Genomic DNA, 16,825 nt, shown 5'->3' with positions numbered 1-16,825 from the left:
ATCCGGATCCGTACTCGGACTGGGCGGGGCCTAAACCGGAAGTGGTCAGATTTAACCCGAAGTGGGTCGGTTCTCTGAAATGTGCGGGGCTTTAAACCGGTATATTATTTAAGCATGCAAATGATATGAGTTGATCAAAATTGTTATATTTATTGCTGATTTGAAACTATTTACATGACAGCATCGAGCTTCAGATCAATGGTGTTGTCATGGAAACAAAAACTATATACAGAACGTTTTGCAACAATGAATACAACACATGCGGTTGCAATTATGAAGTAAAATGTAATGAACAAGAGTTTCATACTCAATATAACTTTCTTTTTTTAACTTTTATTATTTTAGATCAGTGTGATTTTTTTTTTTGTTCTTTTTTTATTTTTTTTATTTCCACACTAGGTAGGGTTTGTGTGTGGTGTTGGGTGTGTGTGTGGGTGTGTGTGTGCGTGTTAAGAGAGACACAGAGAGGAGGGGGCGTTTGGGCAGCTGACAGCAAAAAAAAAAAAAAAATCTCTGATGGCAGAGGCAACGGGAGTTGCATTTAAACCGAGCAGCATCTCTGAAACCCACGTTCACCAGAAATCTACTGGTTACTATGTAAGGACTACAAACCGAAGTTAAAAACAAACCTGAAGCTGAAGAAACCCTAAACGTTAACGGAACAGATCTGCAGACCCGATTGACTGCCTGCCTGACAAAGAGAGAGAGCGAGAGAGAGAGAGCGAGAAGCCGAGGGAGCACATTTCTCCATGTTCTGTGTGTGTGTGATTGATCCGAGCGGGTTTGTAGGCGGGGGGGCGCTGTGATTATCACAGAACGCTGCGCGGCCAGTTGAGGAGTTGTATTCAATCCGAGCACGGATATTGACTCATATTACTCGTATAATACTTGTACTCGGCAAAAGTGCTTTATCCGTACCGGATACTCGTTTCAGTCGGATACTCGGATCACCCCTATTCCGCGGGTCACGGTGTTCTCGCGGTATGGTAGTCAATTTCACTGTTGGTAATGTGATAGGGACAAAAATAGAGCATAGAAATCAACGGGAGCGGGCGGGACAGAGAAATGTGTGTTTTGAGTGTGAAACCTCCGTTAGGAATTATGTAATGAATTTCACTAGGCCTGCAGGTAATGCATGTACAGTGTAGCCTAAATTTCCGAGGCAAGCTCAGTGATTTGACCAGATTAACCAAATGCACACATACGATATCAACTGGCTAATTATCCAACAGACAGTGACGGACAACCATAGACAGTAAAAGAATGTCTCTTTTTCTTTTTCTCTTTTCTAACGGGGGAAGCGCCAGCCGCTCGCGGTGTGAAGCAAAGTCCGTTACAGAGTCTGATAACTTTAGACAGCATAGGGAATGAAACGGGAGCGGGACGGGATTCGGGAGTCTTTCTCGGGATTTTGCAAGATTATTTTTGTCACGCGATCGGGATAGGACGAGAGTATTTTTGTGGGCTCGGGATGGGAGCGACAATTGATTCCCGTGTCACCCTTTTAAATGGTGCAGTAACCCTCAGATAGTTCCAAAGACTTACTGTTATTTATGTATTTACCTGAGCTCTTCTTGGTTGTTGTGAGGAGGGGTGGGGAGGGAGGCCGGAACATCCACAGTTTTGGGACCCTGCGCGATGGCTCGGGCTAGTAGGTCTTCCTCAGTCCTAAATGGGACATGTAGTGGCTTTGGGACCAGGCCTTTGGACACTGTATGAAACAGAAGCACATTGTCAATACTGTGCTTACCTGAAATTATGGAAACACACGTAAATAAATTATAAAATGGTCCATCCTTCTGAATGCTTACCCATGGCAGCAGCTTTGCTGGCAAGCTCTTCTGACGTAGCAAATCCATTGATCATTTTCTGTCGGTTCACAGGTGGTGGAGTGGGAGGAAGAGACGCTGGTGGCGTTGGTGGGTTGCTCAGGTTACTCTGCTGTAGGAATCAGAACCAATGCTGTGTCAGCACATCATTCTGCAGACACACTTAACAGTACCCAGTTCCAACTTGGTAAGGTAGGCAGACATCACCTTGTAGGCCAGTTGGGAGTAATAGTCAGAGACTCCATCCAGTGAGGCGCTGCCAAAGGTACCAGACAGGAGGTTTTCTCCATTGAGCTGGCCGCTGCCATAGGGAGCGAAATGGGCAAAGTTGACCCCAATCAGTGGCTCCATGAGGGGCAGCAGGGAGAGCTGCTGTGTCAGGAGAGAAAACAGGACCAGGGGAATGGATAGGAGTGAAATCAGAACAAGTATGCAAGTACAATGGATACTCTAGCACAAAACACCAAGCAAAAGTATACAATGTATACATATAATACTAAAAAAACCCATTATATTTATGATCAATGTGGCATAACTAGCATCATTAATATTGTAAAGTTAGATTTTTTTTAACAAATAACCTTCCACCACCACAAAGGCAATTCTTAAGTCAATTCAAGCATTAACATTTGTTGTGTGTTGGGTATGTATTTGGTTTTGTGATGATGAAATAATATTGTACTACATTTCTAATTAGTGAGTCAGCTTCATAACATTTAAATCAATAAGCCTCAATCAATGAGGTACTTACAATATAATCACAATCTCCTTCCCCTAAAGAATACCAGCTTCTAAAACCTGTGTGTGCAACTGTCATCCAACAAGTACCTAATTACAGTAATATGCTTATCATATGTGAAATTAGTGTCTGTGCACTCAACAGAGACCATTTTCCATTCTGGCAGTAATTAATAGTGTTAAATTCTGAATAAAACATTCAGATTTCAAGCTAATTGTTCTACCATTCTTTGTTCCTTAAGATATGCAGCGGTGCAGCTTTAACATTTTAGAACAGGTTATAAGGTCATAAAAATCAATCTTACCTGTTTGATTTGGGTCATTACAGTGTCATGGCCAGAGTGCATTAGTTGCCTCTCATCTCCTTCCTTCTTCCTCTTCTTGTAGCGAGAGGCAGGTTTCTCCCCTCCTTTCGGAGCCCTCTTGTTCCTCCCTTTCTTCTTCTCCTGTTCCGGGATTACAGGTCCAGGAAACTCAGTGGTGCAATCTGAGTACGCCTGGAGGTTAAAAAAATTTCCCGGGCAAAAAAACCCCTGAAAAACTTCTTATTACTTGGGGCCAGCATTGTGGCAATCTAGACCCTTGACCCTTCAAAAAAAAAACATTTATTCCTGCCCAATTTAACTATGATCATCCCCCCTTCTGAATCACTTCCCTAGCCCTCACTATGTTGATCCCCCCTCAGTGCTTCAACTGTATGACTAATACAAAGACTGACCCCATTGCTGTCCATTGAGCTTTGCCTCAGTAGGGCTTTGCAGTCTGCAGGCTCCTCCTCCTCTGAGCGCATGCTCTCCTCAGACCTTTGCTGGGACAATCCAGGTGGAGGTGTACTCTTGTTCTTCAGAAGGTGTTTTAGTAGTTCATTGCCAGCCTCCCCCTTGTTTGGACTTTCCCCTGCAGGGAAGGGAGACACACTCCCTTTATTACCCTCCTCCTTCACAGAGCTCATTTCTGAACCGATGTGCCCTTCCCGTGGCCCATGACACTCACTGGCATCAGTCTGCTCCAGCTTTATGTTGTTAAGGATCCTGTCATGTTCCTGAGCCTGGGTTCTTGCTGTGTCTGATAAGAGACAAGGGTGCCCAGACTGGCCTCCAGAAAGCTGCCTCTCCAGCTCTGAGTGACTGGGGGTGGAAGATCCCAGTAACGGAGACCTTGACAAGTCCTGGTCACAGAAAAGATGTGTGTTTCTGGTTGGAGTTGAGGAGGTGTCTGAAACACACGGTGTGAGAGGGGCTGTGAGGTCTGAGTGTGGAGTTGAAGGTGTCTTGACTGAATCTGCATCATCATCCTTCTTTTTTTTGCGGTTCCTCTTCTTTTTCCCCTTCTCGTCTGGGATGATATTCGAGTAGAGTTGGATTAGAGACTGACCTGAGCCTGGAAAGTTAGACGGTAGAGGTGTAGCGTCCCCTCCAAATGGTGGACCCTCACCTGGCACCTGAAGCATCATTCCTGGTCCACTGAACTGACGTGGTCTGGGTTGACCCTTGGGGAAATTAGGTACTTGTAGGGCAACATTATCAGGCCCAAAACCAGGTCCCATGTCACGTGGCATCATTCCATTGCCCATCATGGCCCTCCTTTCACCTTGCATAAATGTCCCAGGTGGTGAGCCCATCCCAGGCTGCATGCCCTGCTGCTGGGGGAACATTGGTGCAAGTTGTTGCTGCTGTTGCAAAGGAGGCCTCTGAGGCTGCATGAAGTCCTGTGGTAGCTCAGCATTAAAAAATGGCATCTGAGCAAGTGGTGCCATGTTCCCATCTGGCCCCATCATCCCTTGCTGCTCCATTTCCATACGGTGTTTCAGGGCTCTCTGTCGTTCAACTTCCTGCATTAGCTGCACCCGCTGTCTCTCCTGCTGCTCCCTAAGCCTCTCCCTCCTTTCCCGCTCCTGGAAGCCTTCACTGAATGGGTTGTTGTCATCAAATTTCACACCACTTGCCTGCATGGGTTTTATACCACCTGGTGGAGGTGGTGGTGGTGCCTGGGAATCCACAGGTATTTGTGAGTGTTGAGGTATGTTACCCATTGGTATTTGATGTGGTTGGCCTGAATTTCCCACAGGTACCTGGGGGGGCATTATAGGTGGCATTCCCGGTCCAGCCATCGGCATGGGAGCACCAGGATGCCAGCCAGCTGGTGGATTGGGCATACAAGTAGGTGGATTTTGCGGGCCAGGATGAAGTGGCATTTGCATTATGGGATTCATAGGAGGTTGGACAATTGGTGGTCCACTGGGGACCATGCCAGCAGGGCCAGGCATTGGGTGCATCACAGGCATTATAGGTGTCATATTATTTTGCTGCTGTTTCACTCGGTACTCTTCAATAAGTTCAGCATGCTCCTTCTGCTGCTTGCGGATCTGAAACAAAACATATTCACAAAAATGTTATTGAGGTTCTCAAAGACTTTTACAAAAAAATTACTCATCACTTGCAAGGCGTTTTATCACATTTACAAGACAAATTTACCAGGACACAGGTTTCCCCAAGGGAGGGGATGAATGATTTTAATTTCAAACAGTAAGTGAAGAATTTAACTTTTAAGCAGGAGTTGGAAAGTACAATCAGCCAAGATCTTTTTTGACAGGTGCAGTACAGACACAGGCCTGTGCGTTTTGAGTTCTTCAGTTTGTCAGATATTATTTTTCTACGTCTGCTTGGAAAGAAAATAGCAAAATGCATACCGTTAAATACATACCTTAAACCTACATTATCAATTGGATAAATTAGACTAAAGGGTCAATTCTTTAATACTTATGAGGTGATGTAAAAGGTAAGATACAGTCAGGCAGCACCTCTGCTCTAAAAAAGAAACTGGCTTTCAAAAGTGTAAATAAAATAATTGAAGATAATGAAAAAGCATGTTCTTATATTAACCTTGCACAAATCCTACTGTGTCATTGCAGACAGACTTGCAGTTAGAAAGTAATAATAAGCGTCTTTAGTTAATACTGATTGAATATTTATTCCCCCGTTTGTTCAGTTTTACATTGTTTCAGCAACACACCCTGTCCATAACATGGTCCTAAGCACGCCAGGCATTTGGGGCAATACTCCTGTTATTTTCCAATCCATACTTTAAACAATAACCTCTGCTCCATTTGACCAATGAAAGGACAATGCTTAGGGCACCCATTGCACAAAGGAGGGCTGAGATAGAATTTGGTGGTGGAGCTTGACAGGCCTAACATTTACCTGCTCCAGTTGTTTCTGCACTACACCCTGCTGCTCTGTGACATGTTTGAGCTGCTCAGCGTCCTCCTCAGGGAACTCTCTCCCTGCTTTCTTAGCTGTTCTCTGCTTGGCAGACAGGGCTTTCTTAGACTTCCTGTGAGCCCCAATCTTCTCTTCCAGAAACTTCTGCTGCATTTGAAGTAGTTGCTGAGTCTCCTGGAGCCACTCCTCATACTGAGCCCTCTGAGCATTGTCTGAAAGCATAAAAAGTTAGCAAACTTAAAAATATGAAAAACAAACAGCTTAACATTTCAGGCCTGACAAATAAAAAAAGTTGAAAATGCATATTAATTTTAAGATAACTTACTGACAAATCCTGGTCCAAAGTTTGGTGGATTTGGTCTTGATACTTGTGTCAATTTGCCATCCTAAAAGCAAGGTTGACAAATAAGTTATATATACACACCATATATTATACACACCATATATTTGCAACTTAGATATTTTTCATTATATAGTTTAAATGACATCTAAGCAGATGTAATGATTCAATTACCTGACCAACAACTTGTGGAGGAAGCGGTGTGCTTTCAGGACAAGATGGTGCAGGACCAGGAGGAAATCTGTAAAAGAGCAATACCACAACCATGCACCATTTAGTAATTTAATCAATCACAGTAGCACTTCTTCAAATAGTTGCACAATATCCTAGCAGCTGGGCTATTAGGTTTGTATTACCATTGCTTGAAAACCAAACTAATACATTATAATACTTCTTACTTAATACTATAATAATACTCCCACTACCAGTATTACACGCGGTACCATGCAAACCTTTTACCTGTTCATGACCATTGGGGTCATTCCCATGTTGTTCTGAACCATGACTTTGTTGATGCCTTTCAGGGCAACCATTTTAGCTTTCATGATGGGGTCAGTGATGGCATCAAAATCTGCAAATTACAAATAATGCACTCTTAGAAAAGACTGGTAATCTCAAACATTAACCTATCCTGACAAGTTGTGGCCTAAATAATTTACCAATGTTGGGGAAGAAGGAGTCGCTGGAGCGATGCCGTATCATAGCTTGCATCTGCCTCTGCTGCTGCTGTTCCTGCCTCTCCTGGTCTAGGAGGTCTTGCAATAGGAGTGGCTGCTCCTCTAGCAGAAGAGGACGGTGTAGCTGGCTGTGCTGACCCAGCGCCTGGTTCAACGCTGCCTGCTGGGCTGGGGTCAGACCGCTCTGGTCCACTTCAGAGGCTAGCCCCACTTGGTGGTCTGCCCCAAAGCCAGTCATAGAAGCTTCTCCGGCAGTTGTGGCATCGGGTATTGTAAGTCCGGAGGTATGCTGAGTGTCAGTAACTTGGTTCTGCTGGGGCATGAGGTTACCTCCTTGACTGACAGATTCACCGATTGGATTTAATGACTGCTCCTCAGGCTGCTGCTTAATGAGTAAACTAGACAGGACTGGGGTGGAGTCAGACAGCACTCCCTGCTGGTTTGAGGTTAAGGTGTTCTGGTCTACCAGATCAGAGGGTTTCTGACAGTCCTTGACCTCTGTTTTAATTTCTTGCCCAGGTTTCAAAGAAGCAGATTCCTGACTCCCAGAGGCCTCCATCTTGACTTCAGCTGAAGACTGCTCACCTGAGGCTTCTGACTTTGCCAGTACAGATGCTGAACTGGATGACGCCTCAGTTCCTGTGCTTGAGTTTTTGTTGAGGTCTGTAGTGTCTGCATTATCATCCATAGGATCACTGAGATCCAGTTCCTCATTAAACATGTCTTTCTTGATGTCATCTAACTCAGGGTCTGTATAAGCAATGATGTCAAATTTCCCAGATGTTAGGAAGTCATCAAGATGTAGGTCATTTGTCTCGAGATCTAGGTCTTTGCCATCTTCTGGATCCAAATTTAGGTTTTCCAAGTCAGCATCCACCAAGTCTTTCACCTCCACATCCTCAAGATCTTTGACTGCTGATTCTTCTGCATCCAGTTTCTCCTCCACAGTTTCACTGCCAGACACTGAGACCGGCTCTGTCTGCCCAGCAGAGGGTGCAGTCAGGATCATAGATGGTGCCATGTTCTGGGTCTCGCTTGAAGCAGGCTGGCTCATGGATCTCATAAAATGGGATTGTTTGAGTGTGTTATTTCCTGACATTTGGGCATGGTGATGAAGATTGTCCATGCTGGCAGATAGCTGTACATGGCCAGTGTGGCTGGCCATGGGGTCTACCACCCTGGGCCCCTGATTTGAAGCAAACCTGGAATCGGGTGTTCCTGGAAAGCCTGGTAGCCTTTGACCCTGAAAGTTGGGATCCATGTTGTTTCCTTGCATGGCACCAGGGGGAAATGGCATACGTGGCCTGTTTTCTACTGCTCTGTGTCGCAGCTCAATGAAAGGCTGGCCCATTATGTTGTGCTGCTGCACTGGCATACCACGTGGCGGAAAGTGCTGGGGCATCCCCATAGGGTTACCTCCCATACTCTTTGCCATTTCGACAGACATTGCCCGTCTCATTTGAGGAGGGATATCCTGCATTGGATGTTGCCCACGGGGAAAGAACTCTTGGGCCCCATGAGGTCCTAGAAGCCCTGGTGGGAATGCAAACCTAAAATAGGATTAAAAAAAAGTTTATGAATAGATAGGAAGGAATTCCTATATTTTTGCAGTGTTCTGTTATTAATTAAAGAATATCTGAATCACAAAGGGTTTAATAAAAATAATATCACACAAACCTTGGTCCCTGATGTCTCAAATTAGGATCTCCAGAATGTGGGCCCCTGAGGAGTTGTCCTTCATTAGGGAAAGGGACACGCTGATCGCCTGGAAAAGGTCCAGGAAACCGCATTGGCCCTCTCATGGGTCCTTGTCCGGGATAAGGTGGAGGAGGCCGGTTGAACATTTCCCCTTGTTGCCCAGGGCCCTCCTGGGGCCAGGGCGGTCCTGGGTTTATGTTACCAGCAGGATCCTGAGCGCCCCTCTCCTGTCGAATAGCACTCCTCTGTTGCTGCTGCTTGAGGATTAGCTCTCTAATTCGTTGTCGCTACAAAAAACAACAACAAGCATACAGATATTTAAGCCTTTTTTTAAAAACAAGGTAAATGGGCCATGTAGCCTGCGATCGCAAAATCAAGTTGGTCTGGAACCTAAGTTCATTTTTGATTTCCAAGGGGCGTTTTCAACAGCCAAAGAGCAAAATGCCTCTGGACGCAATTGGGTAGACCAATCATCAACCAATCAGAGCAACAGAACATGTGAAGTAGCGGTGAGCTGACAGACAAATGTGAACAGACTACAGCATGCAAAGATAAGCTGTGTTGGTGTGGCATCAATATGACTGAACGAGGGTTGCCAATTTTGCCATCAGAATTTGAAAATAGTAGTTTAACAGAAAGTTTCACATAAACTGCAGCCATCTTGGTTGTATTAGAAAATGCCAGAGTTCCTTCCCGAGACTATTTTCCAGAGGCACCGGCCAAGACAACTGTGATTGGTTTAAAGAAATGCCACTAAACCAGAGCACATGTTTCTCCCATTCTGGAATGCAAGACTACTAAACAGCTAATTAGCTATCTAGCTTGAAAACTAGCAGAGCACCTTTTCCTGGTGAATGTTTGTTTGGTGGCTTGTTCAACAAGCTATGGTGCAGGACAAGGTGTTTTCATATTTGTAAGTTAGGTGGGAAGGAGACTAATGTGGTTGTTATTGTGTTCATAGCATGATGCTGTCTGGCTGTGACCATCTGCCTATTATAGAATAGAGACGTTACTGCTTTATGCAAATGCAGTATAATTGACTGGCTGTATGGATACAAGTTTTGCATCAACAGACGGAAAACAAACTTAATTTTGTAAGTTGTAATTTTGTCATTCCCATTTGATACAAAAAAACATTTTACTTACTACTGCTTGTTTGTTATGTGGTGAATATTTGGACAAGTGTTTTATGTGTATGTTGTAGGCTCAAACCAAGTAACAGCCATGGTCAGATATTGGTTGACCCAAGCCCCCAGTTTCACTACATTTATTTGAAAAAGAAAATTAAGAAAAATGTAACACTCTTACTAAAACTATCTGTTGTAATGGCCTGAGTTACTGGACCAACTTTGACCTACCATTTATAGCTGTGCACTCACACGGTTCTTCTAAGGAATGAGATGTTTCAAGTGTGCTCACTTAATGTTCTGCCTCCAGATAAATTATTTACATAATATGGCTAAAGGGGGGTCAATAACTGGCTTTGTCACAATAATAACCTACAACAATCATTGCTAAATTTAAAATATGACCCAGGTTGTTAAACAAAAAACCATAAGTAATACAATTTCAATAGTAATGTATGATTGTTGACATTTAGAAATAGAACATAAACAACATATACCTGTCTCAGTCTTTCCTCACTCTCAGCGAGAGCAACACCCTGTGCCTCAGAGGAAGCGCCAGGTATTTGTGGGTTATTAGATAGTAGGCCTGGGTCTTGAGGGACAGTTCCATTGTTGACCACACATGACTGATCTTTAATTTCCATTTTTTCTATTGACTGTGGACGAGAGGTCATGGGGACTTGCTCATATGGGTCATGGCCAGGTGTCTGACTGGGTCTTCTGGAGGGTGACTGAGTATATCCATCATCTGAAACACTATGGTGTTTTGGTGTTTGTGAGCCTGGATGAGAGAAGGGCTCATGAAGTCTACCTTGAGGTGGGGAGAAAAGATCCTGGCTTCCCATAAGCCCTAGCCTTGGCCCTTGTCTGCTGAGCACATCAGGACCAGGCCGTGGGGTCCCTGGAGGCTGGGCATAGGGGTCATTAAGCATTGGTCTGGGGGCCCCAGGCAGGGAAAACATATCGCTACTCCCTGGCCGTAACGTCCCAGGTGTACTAGTAAATGTCTCTACTGGCCCCCTCTGACTGCCAGGTGACTTAGAAAACCTCTCTCCCACAGAGGGCCGTGGAGTACCTGGTGGCTGAGCATAAGGGTCCACTGAGTGGGAAGGTGAAATCCTCTGTCCAGGAAGTGACTGATGAGTGAACTGGTTCATCCCACTAGGGCGGGGAGTAGAAGGAGCCTGTGAGTAAGGGTCTGAGGATGGGTTAGGGGTGTTTGAAGGCTGACCATAGTTGTCATGTGGACGTGGGGTGCCGGGAGGTCTGGCATAGGGGTCAAAAAATGAGCAAGGCTGAGCACCAGGTTCATTGATGGATCGCTGGTTGCCTGTAGATTGAGTGAAAGGGTCAGCAGCTGGCTTGTTAGGACCAGAGGGCTGAGCAAAGGGGTCATATGTGAAGTGGTCTGGTCTTGGAGTGGAAGGTGCATGGGCATAAGGATTTCTAGACATCTGAGTCATTGGTCCTGGCTGAGCAAATGAGTGCATCTGAGGGTGATGTTGGCCCATTCTAGGAGGACTGGTGAAGTTGTCATTCCCAGATGGTCTTGGGGTATGTGGAGGCTGAGCATAGGGGTCATTCTGTTGATTCTGAGAGAACCTATCAGTAAGATGTGGACCTGGTCGATTGAAAGGATCCTGGGCCTGAGGAGGGGGCATAGGTGTTTTGAACAGAGGGATCGAGCCAGACTCATTACTTCCAGGGATTGGTGTTAGTAAAGGCCTTGAGTAAGGGTCAGACAAGATCATCCTGTTCTGGGCCATGCGCTGATAGGCCTCAGTTCTTATCATGGGCCTTGAGTATGGGTCTCTGCCTGGAGAACCCATTGGGGGCCTTCCCTGAGCAGCTTGACTGGCCCTGGGGGGACCCATAGGCTTCAGGAAAGGGTCCATTTCCCCAGTTGGCCTTGGGGTGTCGGGCGGTTTGGCATAAGGGTCACTGCTCATGGATGTTGGAGATCCAAAGGATTCATGAGCAGGAGAAGGCCTCCCTCTGTCCTGCTGCTCAATCAAGGACGTGGGAGATTTACCAGATTCCACAGGCATTCTACGACATGCATTTGGCCCGAGAGTTGGTGGTCTTGGGGTCCCAACCATCTTGGCATATGGGTCCCATGGAGAAGAGGGTCTGGAACCAGATGAACCAGGTGAGAATACTTGTGGGGACTGAGGTTGGGAGGAAGAGCCAGAAGGAGGGGGAGGAGGGGGTCGTAAGAACACATCCTCTGGGGGACCTGAAGTGGGCGTCCCTGGTAGCTGTGGCCTGGCAAAGCCATCTTTAGAATTGAGCTGCTGCATGGGGGACATGCTGCCATTGCTGGGCTGGGAGGCTGGGCTCTGGTTTCCACTGTTGTTGCCTTCTCCCTCTGACTGGCTGTTGGACTGCTGCTGTTGTTGTTGCTGGAGTTGCTCATTCTTAACTTGCTCCAATTTCTGAGTGGCTTCAATTTTGGCTTGCTGTTTGCTTTTCTGCCTCATTTGCTGTTGAAAGGGCACAGTGAAAAGTGGGATTAAACATCAAAAAGGTCTCAAATATCAGTCTCATGCCAAAAATGAACTGGACCTACTAACCACCAATGTCATCAGGGTTAATGTGGAGGATAGTGCAGTTGTTTAGGGAGCTTTACTAAACCACCACTTCTTAGCTGTCTTAATATAAAGTGGACCTGCCGCTGCATTCCCTGACTTCATTGCATACACTCTTACCTGTCTAAACTTCCACTCTTGTTCATGCTCTGACTCTTTTGGTTTCAAAGGGTCTTTAAACAGCAGTTCTGTGTCTAGTGGTATGTTGGGATCAAACACCTCAGGGGGCTGTTGCTGTGGATGGTGCCTCTTCACCGTCTCATTCGACATCTGGACTTTGTTGATGCGCAGGGCTGCTCGGTTATCTCTTGCCTTTTGCTAAACAGCAAATCAATTGCAAAAACAAAAACACATCAGACAAAAATCGCAAAAAAAAAGATTACCTATGCAACACTGATTACCTAAAACAAGTGTGAACTGGAGAAATGTCACCCATTCTACTACTACAAAAACTGGTGTGTATGTAACATTCAATTATTCCCAAAAAACTTCCACATGTACAGTATGTGTGGAGGACCTCCCAGCATTGCTAAGCTAGTACAAAAACTGTGGGAGTTGGAAAGCTACAACATGCACAAAGAAAAACTACTCTCTGGAGTGGAGGTTCCCTTTTCATTAGCAAAGAGTTGACACTTGGTGGTGACAGTGAGAAAGGGGTCTCCATTTCTCAGGCTAGGGTAACCTTACAATAGGTACATGGCTGGAGGATGAAGAAGTCCATGGTCCCATGAATATTTGAAATTTTCTCATATGATTTTGATTGGGTAAGGCACTATATAACTGGAAATGTTCAAGGGATAGGTGTTACCCACACCATTTAGTAACTTGACATATTTGTACTGTATGCAACACAGAAAGGTCATTCTGTTACTGTAAATCAGGTATCTTAAGAGTTGGGATAATGAAAGATCAAAAGAAAAATCTCTAAGAGAACTGCCGCCATGTAACGAGTGGCAAAATACCATTACAATCACAAATTCACAGTACATTTTTTAATCAAGACTAGGTCTTTGAAATTGGTCACTGCCAGATAAAATTACTTCTAGTGAACTTAATTACTGAGACCACAGTGAGTTCTAACACTGAGCAGGCCTTCCTATGTTAATTAGTTCATCTGTGAATGGTCGGATTTCAAATTGCATTGGCAAGAGGCAAGAGGCCAGATGCGATAAAGGAGTCTGCCTTCTGCATACTAATATGTCAGTGCAACTAGTAGTGACAGTTTGATGTCTGGCATGGTTCAATGTGTTTAGACTGTGAAATACTTGAAGAAAATCTAAAAATTTAACATTAAGTGATCTTACCACATACGGGGCCCTGTCTTGGGAACTAGCTTTCCTCCAAAGTTTTGCAATTTGCTTTACTCTTGTAGACCAGTCTGTTGAAAGAAAAAGAAGAGTTGTCATGCCAACAGTCTCACGGAGCATACAAGGTATTTTTGTACTGTGTGACTGAGACAGTGCATTGGGCACACCCAAACAAAAAGCAATAGATACGCAGAATTAACAGCAATGATGACAATAACATGGACAAAAGGGGAAATATATGTCAATATATGTACAAACCTGGGTATTCTTCTTTGAGGTTGGGGAAATTAACATTGGTATATAGGACAGGCGCTACAGTGGCTAGCTCTCCAAGTGTCTCCTCCTTCTCCCACTTGAGAGTACTCCTTTGGGCATTCGACATGGCTTCAGTCTCCCCCTCAGGCAGAGGTCCAGGTGGTGTAGGGCCGGGGCCATGGGCAGGGGAGGGCCATGGACCGACTGCCTCTCTAGGCATCTGATTAAACTTTCTATCCCTGTAACAAAAGAAAACAGCATTTTTAATCATAGCATTCAAAAAGCAAAAGAAAATTTGGAATATTTAATAGTTAGAAAGCAACAATACATTACCTTGGATTGTCAGTGAAAGGCATACGGTTAAGAGGAGAGAAATTTTCTGGGATGCAGGGCCCTGCTCCCGGATTCGTAGGGAAGCGTTGGTTTGGTCCCATCATACCATTGATCATCGGCATCCTTGGAAACATGGGATTCCCTACACACAATTTAAGAGGTGAATTGCATGCATAGATTTTCAAAAACAACAGATAAAAATGCTACCTCTGACAAGGTGCTTAATAATGTACCTGCATTGGGGTGAGGCATACTAGTGCCAGGTGTGGCAGGGAGGGGCCCTGGACCCTGGGGGTGAGGCACCTGCGGTAGAGGTGGATGGCTCATACTGGGGCTAAGGACTGCTGTGAAGAGATCCTCCACATCTTTGCCTTCCAGCTCTGTAACAGAGGGTAACAGTACAATGTCTGTGCATATAATACATAAGAAGGTAAAGTAGGAGTAAGGGTGGGTAAAATTAATAAAAATTCTGAATGTCAGAATTAATTCCTCCTTTTTTTATTATGTGATAGCTGGATAATTCTTTTTCTTTTTGTCATAAAGACACCTGGGCAATTTATCTTATCAACCTGTAAAACGTTATTTAACAAAATACTGAACCGTGGTCAAAGTGCTGTAAAATAACGACATAGAACTTTCACAGTCACAATAATAAGGGAAGGACAAAAAGCTTCAGGCTTACAGTTTGTAAAAAATAATGAAATTACAAACCTGGAATTTTGTAAAGTTTGCTGAGTATTGATTCTGAAATAACCAAAGAATTAGAGAAAACAGATCATTATGCATCCTGTATAAAGTTGTAAAATAAAAGTGTAAAACAAATGAAAGTGTCTGGATGCCTGGTCTCTAGCACTGACCATCAGTGACCATCTTGTCAAGCTCTGGGCTGAGAATGCCGTCCAGGGGTTCCTCCGGGAGGGTTCGAGGTGTCCTCCGGCCAGCCTGAGAGTGGAGAGCCACTGGGGAACTTTCTGCCAGGGGCCCAATGTCCAGACCAGCTGTGGAAACACACAGACATACAAAAACAAATCATAACACGCACACACACAGACATATACACACGCACACACAAAACAACCAACAAAATACCCAACAAAGAACGTGATCATAAATATAGACATGAAGTAAGAACATATTTATTGTCTTAACAGCCTGAGGAATGCAATCAAAAAGGAACAGTATAGAATTACAGCTTCTTGGGGCCCCTGTGTTGTTTAAAAGCAGTGTTTTGGTAACTGAAAAGAGATAGAGACGGTCATACTAATTCTCAGATATTCTCAGTAAAACTAAACAAACACTTGAATGTTTGGATTTATTGTGTATGAGCGCACACACACACACACACACACACACACACACACACACACACACACACACACACACACACACACACACACACACACATTACGATTGTATCAAAATTTTGGAATCTATCACTGCAAAACCATTTTCTGACTCTTGTCTATACATTACATACATTAATTTCTTTTATACTTTCTTCAACACAAAACTTTCTACTAACATAAGAATGGATGTAAGCAATCATTAATTTGCAATATCTGTATTAGGACAAAATTATTTCAGCTCATAAGGCATCTAGGCTGAACAAAGTAGTTTCTACTAAGAATGAAGGACATGTACTGGTGTCTACTTGCCAAAGGATTGAGAACAGAAGACTTTCAGTTTTTAGGAACTGGCAAAACATTCTCCAAAGGCCTCCTAATGCTGCATTTCCACTACATGGTATGGTACATGACGGATTTCTACCAAATCAACTCACTCTTTTTTGGTTTTCTGTTTGCAAAAGTTGCGGATAGTACCCAATGGTATTTTCTTTGGTACCACCAAAAAGGTTTCAAGCGAGCTGAGTCGATAGTAGAAGGTGGAGGTAGTGCAGACCACTGACTGGTCAGAGAGAATTGTCACTAGCCTATTGAGACATCCTGCACAAACCCACCATTTTTAAATAACCAAGCTACCGTCAACAGCAACCACAATTTTTGTGTTCACTTGACCCAGATTTTAAAAAAAATGCCAGGCCGCAAAACTGCGCCGTACAATTGACAAAGTGCAGACGTTCCTCTGTTTGGTTGTGTTAAGGTTTCACGCGGCATTGCTATGGCGACCAACTGAGAATCCAACCTACACTGAGGGGGTACTATCTGCAATTGAAAACAAAATAAAGAAAAGGACTGAGCCATGACGTGGAAATGAGGCATACATTTCTTGGTTCTAAACTGCAGATTTTTTGAATGTCAAAATGGCTTTGTCAGCTTGTTTCATTGCTATCTTGAGGACATCTTCAGTCAGGCAGCTATGAACTTGTTTTTATTTATTTCATCACTGTAAAAGGGTTTAAGAGGTGCACGAACAAAGACTGACAGACCATACGCATTTGAGTGAACATTGTATTGGGTTAGGTAAGCACTAAGCAGTTTATGAGTGTTAAAACAATCTGAAATGGTTGAGAAAAAGCTAAGTATGAAGCAGCATTATTATAATTATTATTATAGTATGCATGCACACTCAAATAGAGACAAACAGTGTAAGAGAGGAAGAATGCACTAAAGCAAGGGATTAGTAGGCCATAGCACCCTTACCAAAAGGAGGAGGTGAGCTGTCAACCTGGAAGGGGCAAAAATCAAGACCTACAAGGACCCAAAACCAGATAAAATGAGAGAAAAAATAGTGAAGACAGAACTAGCACAACAC

At 44.2% G+C, this 16,825-nt stretch overlaps 1 protein-coding gene across 9 annotated transcripts in view; it reads right to left on the bottom strand.

Moving 5' to 3' along the window:
- kmt2cb (lysine (K)-specific methyltransferase 2Cb) overlaps positions 1-16,825 on the bottom strand; it is a 69,389-nt gene that overhangs the window by 7,110 nt on the left and 45,454 nt on the right. For 4 of the 9 annotated variants that reach the window (XM_032532006.1, XM_032532014.1, XM_032532010.1 and 1 more), the window contains 20 exons: positions 16,714-16,761; positions 14,971-15,111; positions 14,825-14,857; positions 14,347-14,493; positions 14,114-14,255; positions 13,784-14,019; positions 13,523-13,596; positions 12,339-12,536; positions 10,128-12,113; positions 8,483-8,790; positions 6,788-8,355; positions 6,588-6,699; positions 6,303-6,369; positions 6,114-6,174; positions 5,768-6,000; positions 3,286-4,932; positions 2,873-3,064; positions 2,037-2,201; positions 1,812-1,941; positions 1,564-1,711 (listed from right to left, as the gene is read on the bottom strand). In XM_032532006.1, coding sequence (XP_032387897.1) covers positions 1,564-1,711; positions 1,812-1,941; positions 2,037-2,201; positions 2,873-3,064; positions 3,286-4,932; positions 5,768-6,000; positions 6,114-6,174; positions 6,303-6,369; positions 6,588-6,699; positions 6,788-8,355; positions 8,483-8,790; positions 10,128-12,113; positions 12,339-12,536; positions 13,523-13,596; positions 13,784-14,019; positions 14,114-14,255; positions 14,347-14,493; positions 14,825-14,857; positions 14,971-15,111; positions 16,714-16,761 — 7,636 coding nt within the window. The remainder of the gene's footprint in view (positions 1-1,563; positions 1,712-1,811; positions 1,942-2,036; positions 2,202-2,872; positions 3,065-3,285; positions 4,933-5,767; positions 6,001-6,113; positions 6,175-6,302; positions 6,370-6,587; positions 6,700-6,787; positions 8,356-8,482; positions 8,791-10,127; positions 12,114-12,338; positions 12,537-13,522; positions 13,597-13,783; positions 14,020-14,113; positions 14,256-14,346; positions 14,494-14,824; positions 14,858-14,970; positions 15,112-16,713; positions 16,762-16,825) is intronic. The other 5 variants (XM_032532011.1, XM_032532015.1, XM_032532009.1 and 2 more) reach the window with 4 other exon arrangements.

The sequence above is a fragment of the Etheostoma spectabile genome, chromosome 12 (genome assembly GCF_008692095.1).
Source record: "Etheostoma spectabile isolate EspeVRDwgs_2016 chromosome 12, UIUC_Espe_1.0, whole genome shotgun sequence".
Taxonomy (NCBI): domain Eukaryota; kingdom Metazoa; phylum Chordata; class Actinopteri; order Perciformes; family Percidae; genus Etheostoma; species Etheostoma spectabile.
This window is presented reverse-complemented; position numbering and strand designations above follow the sequence as displayed.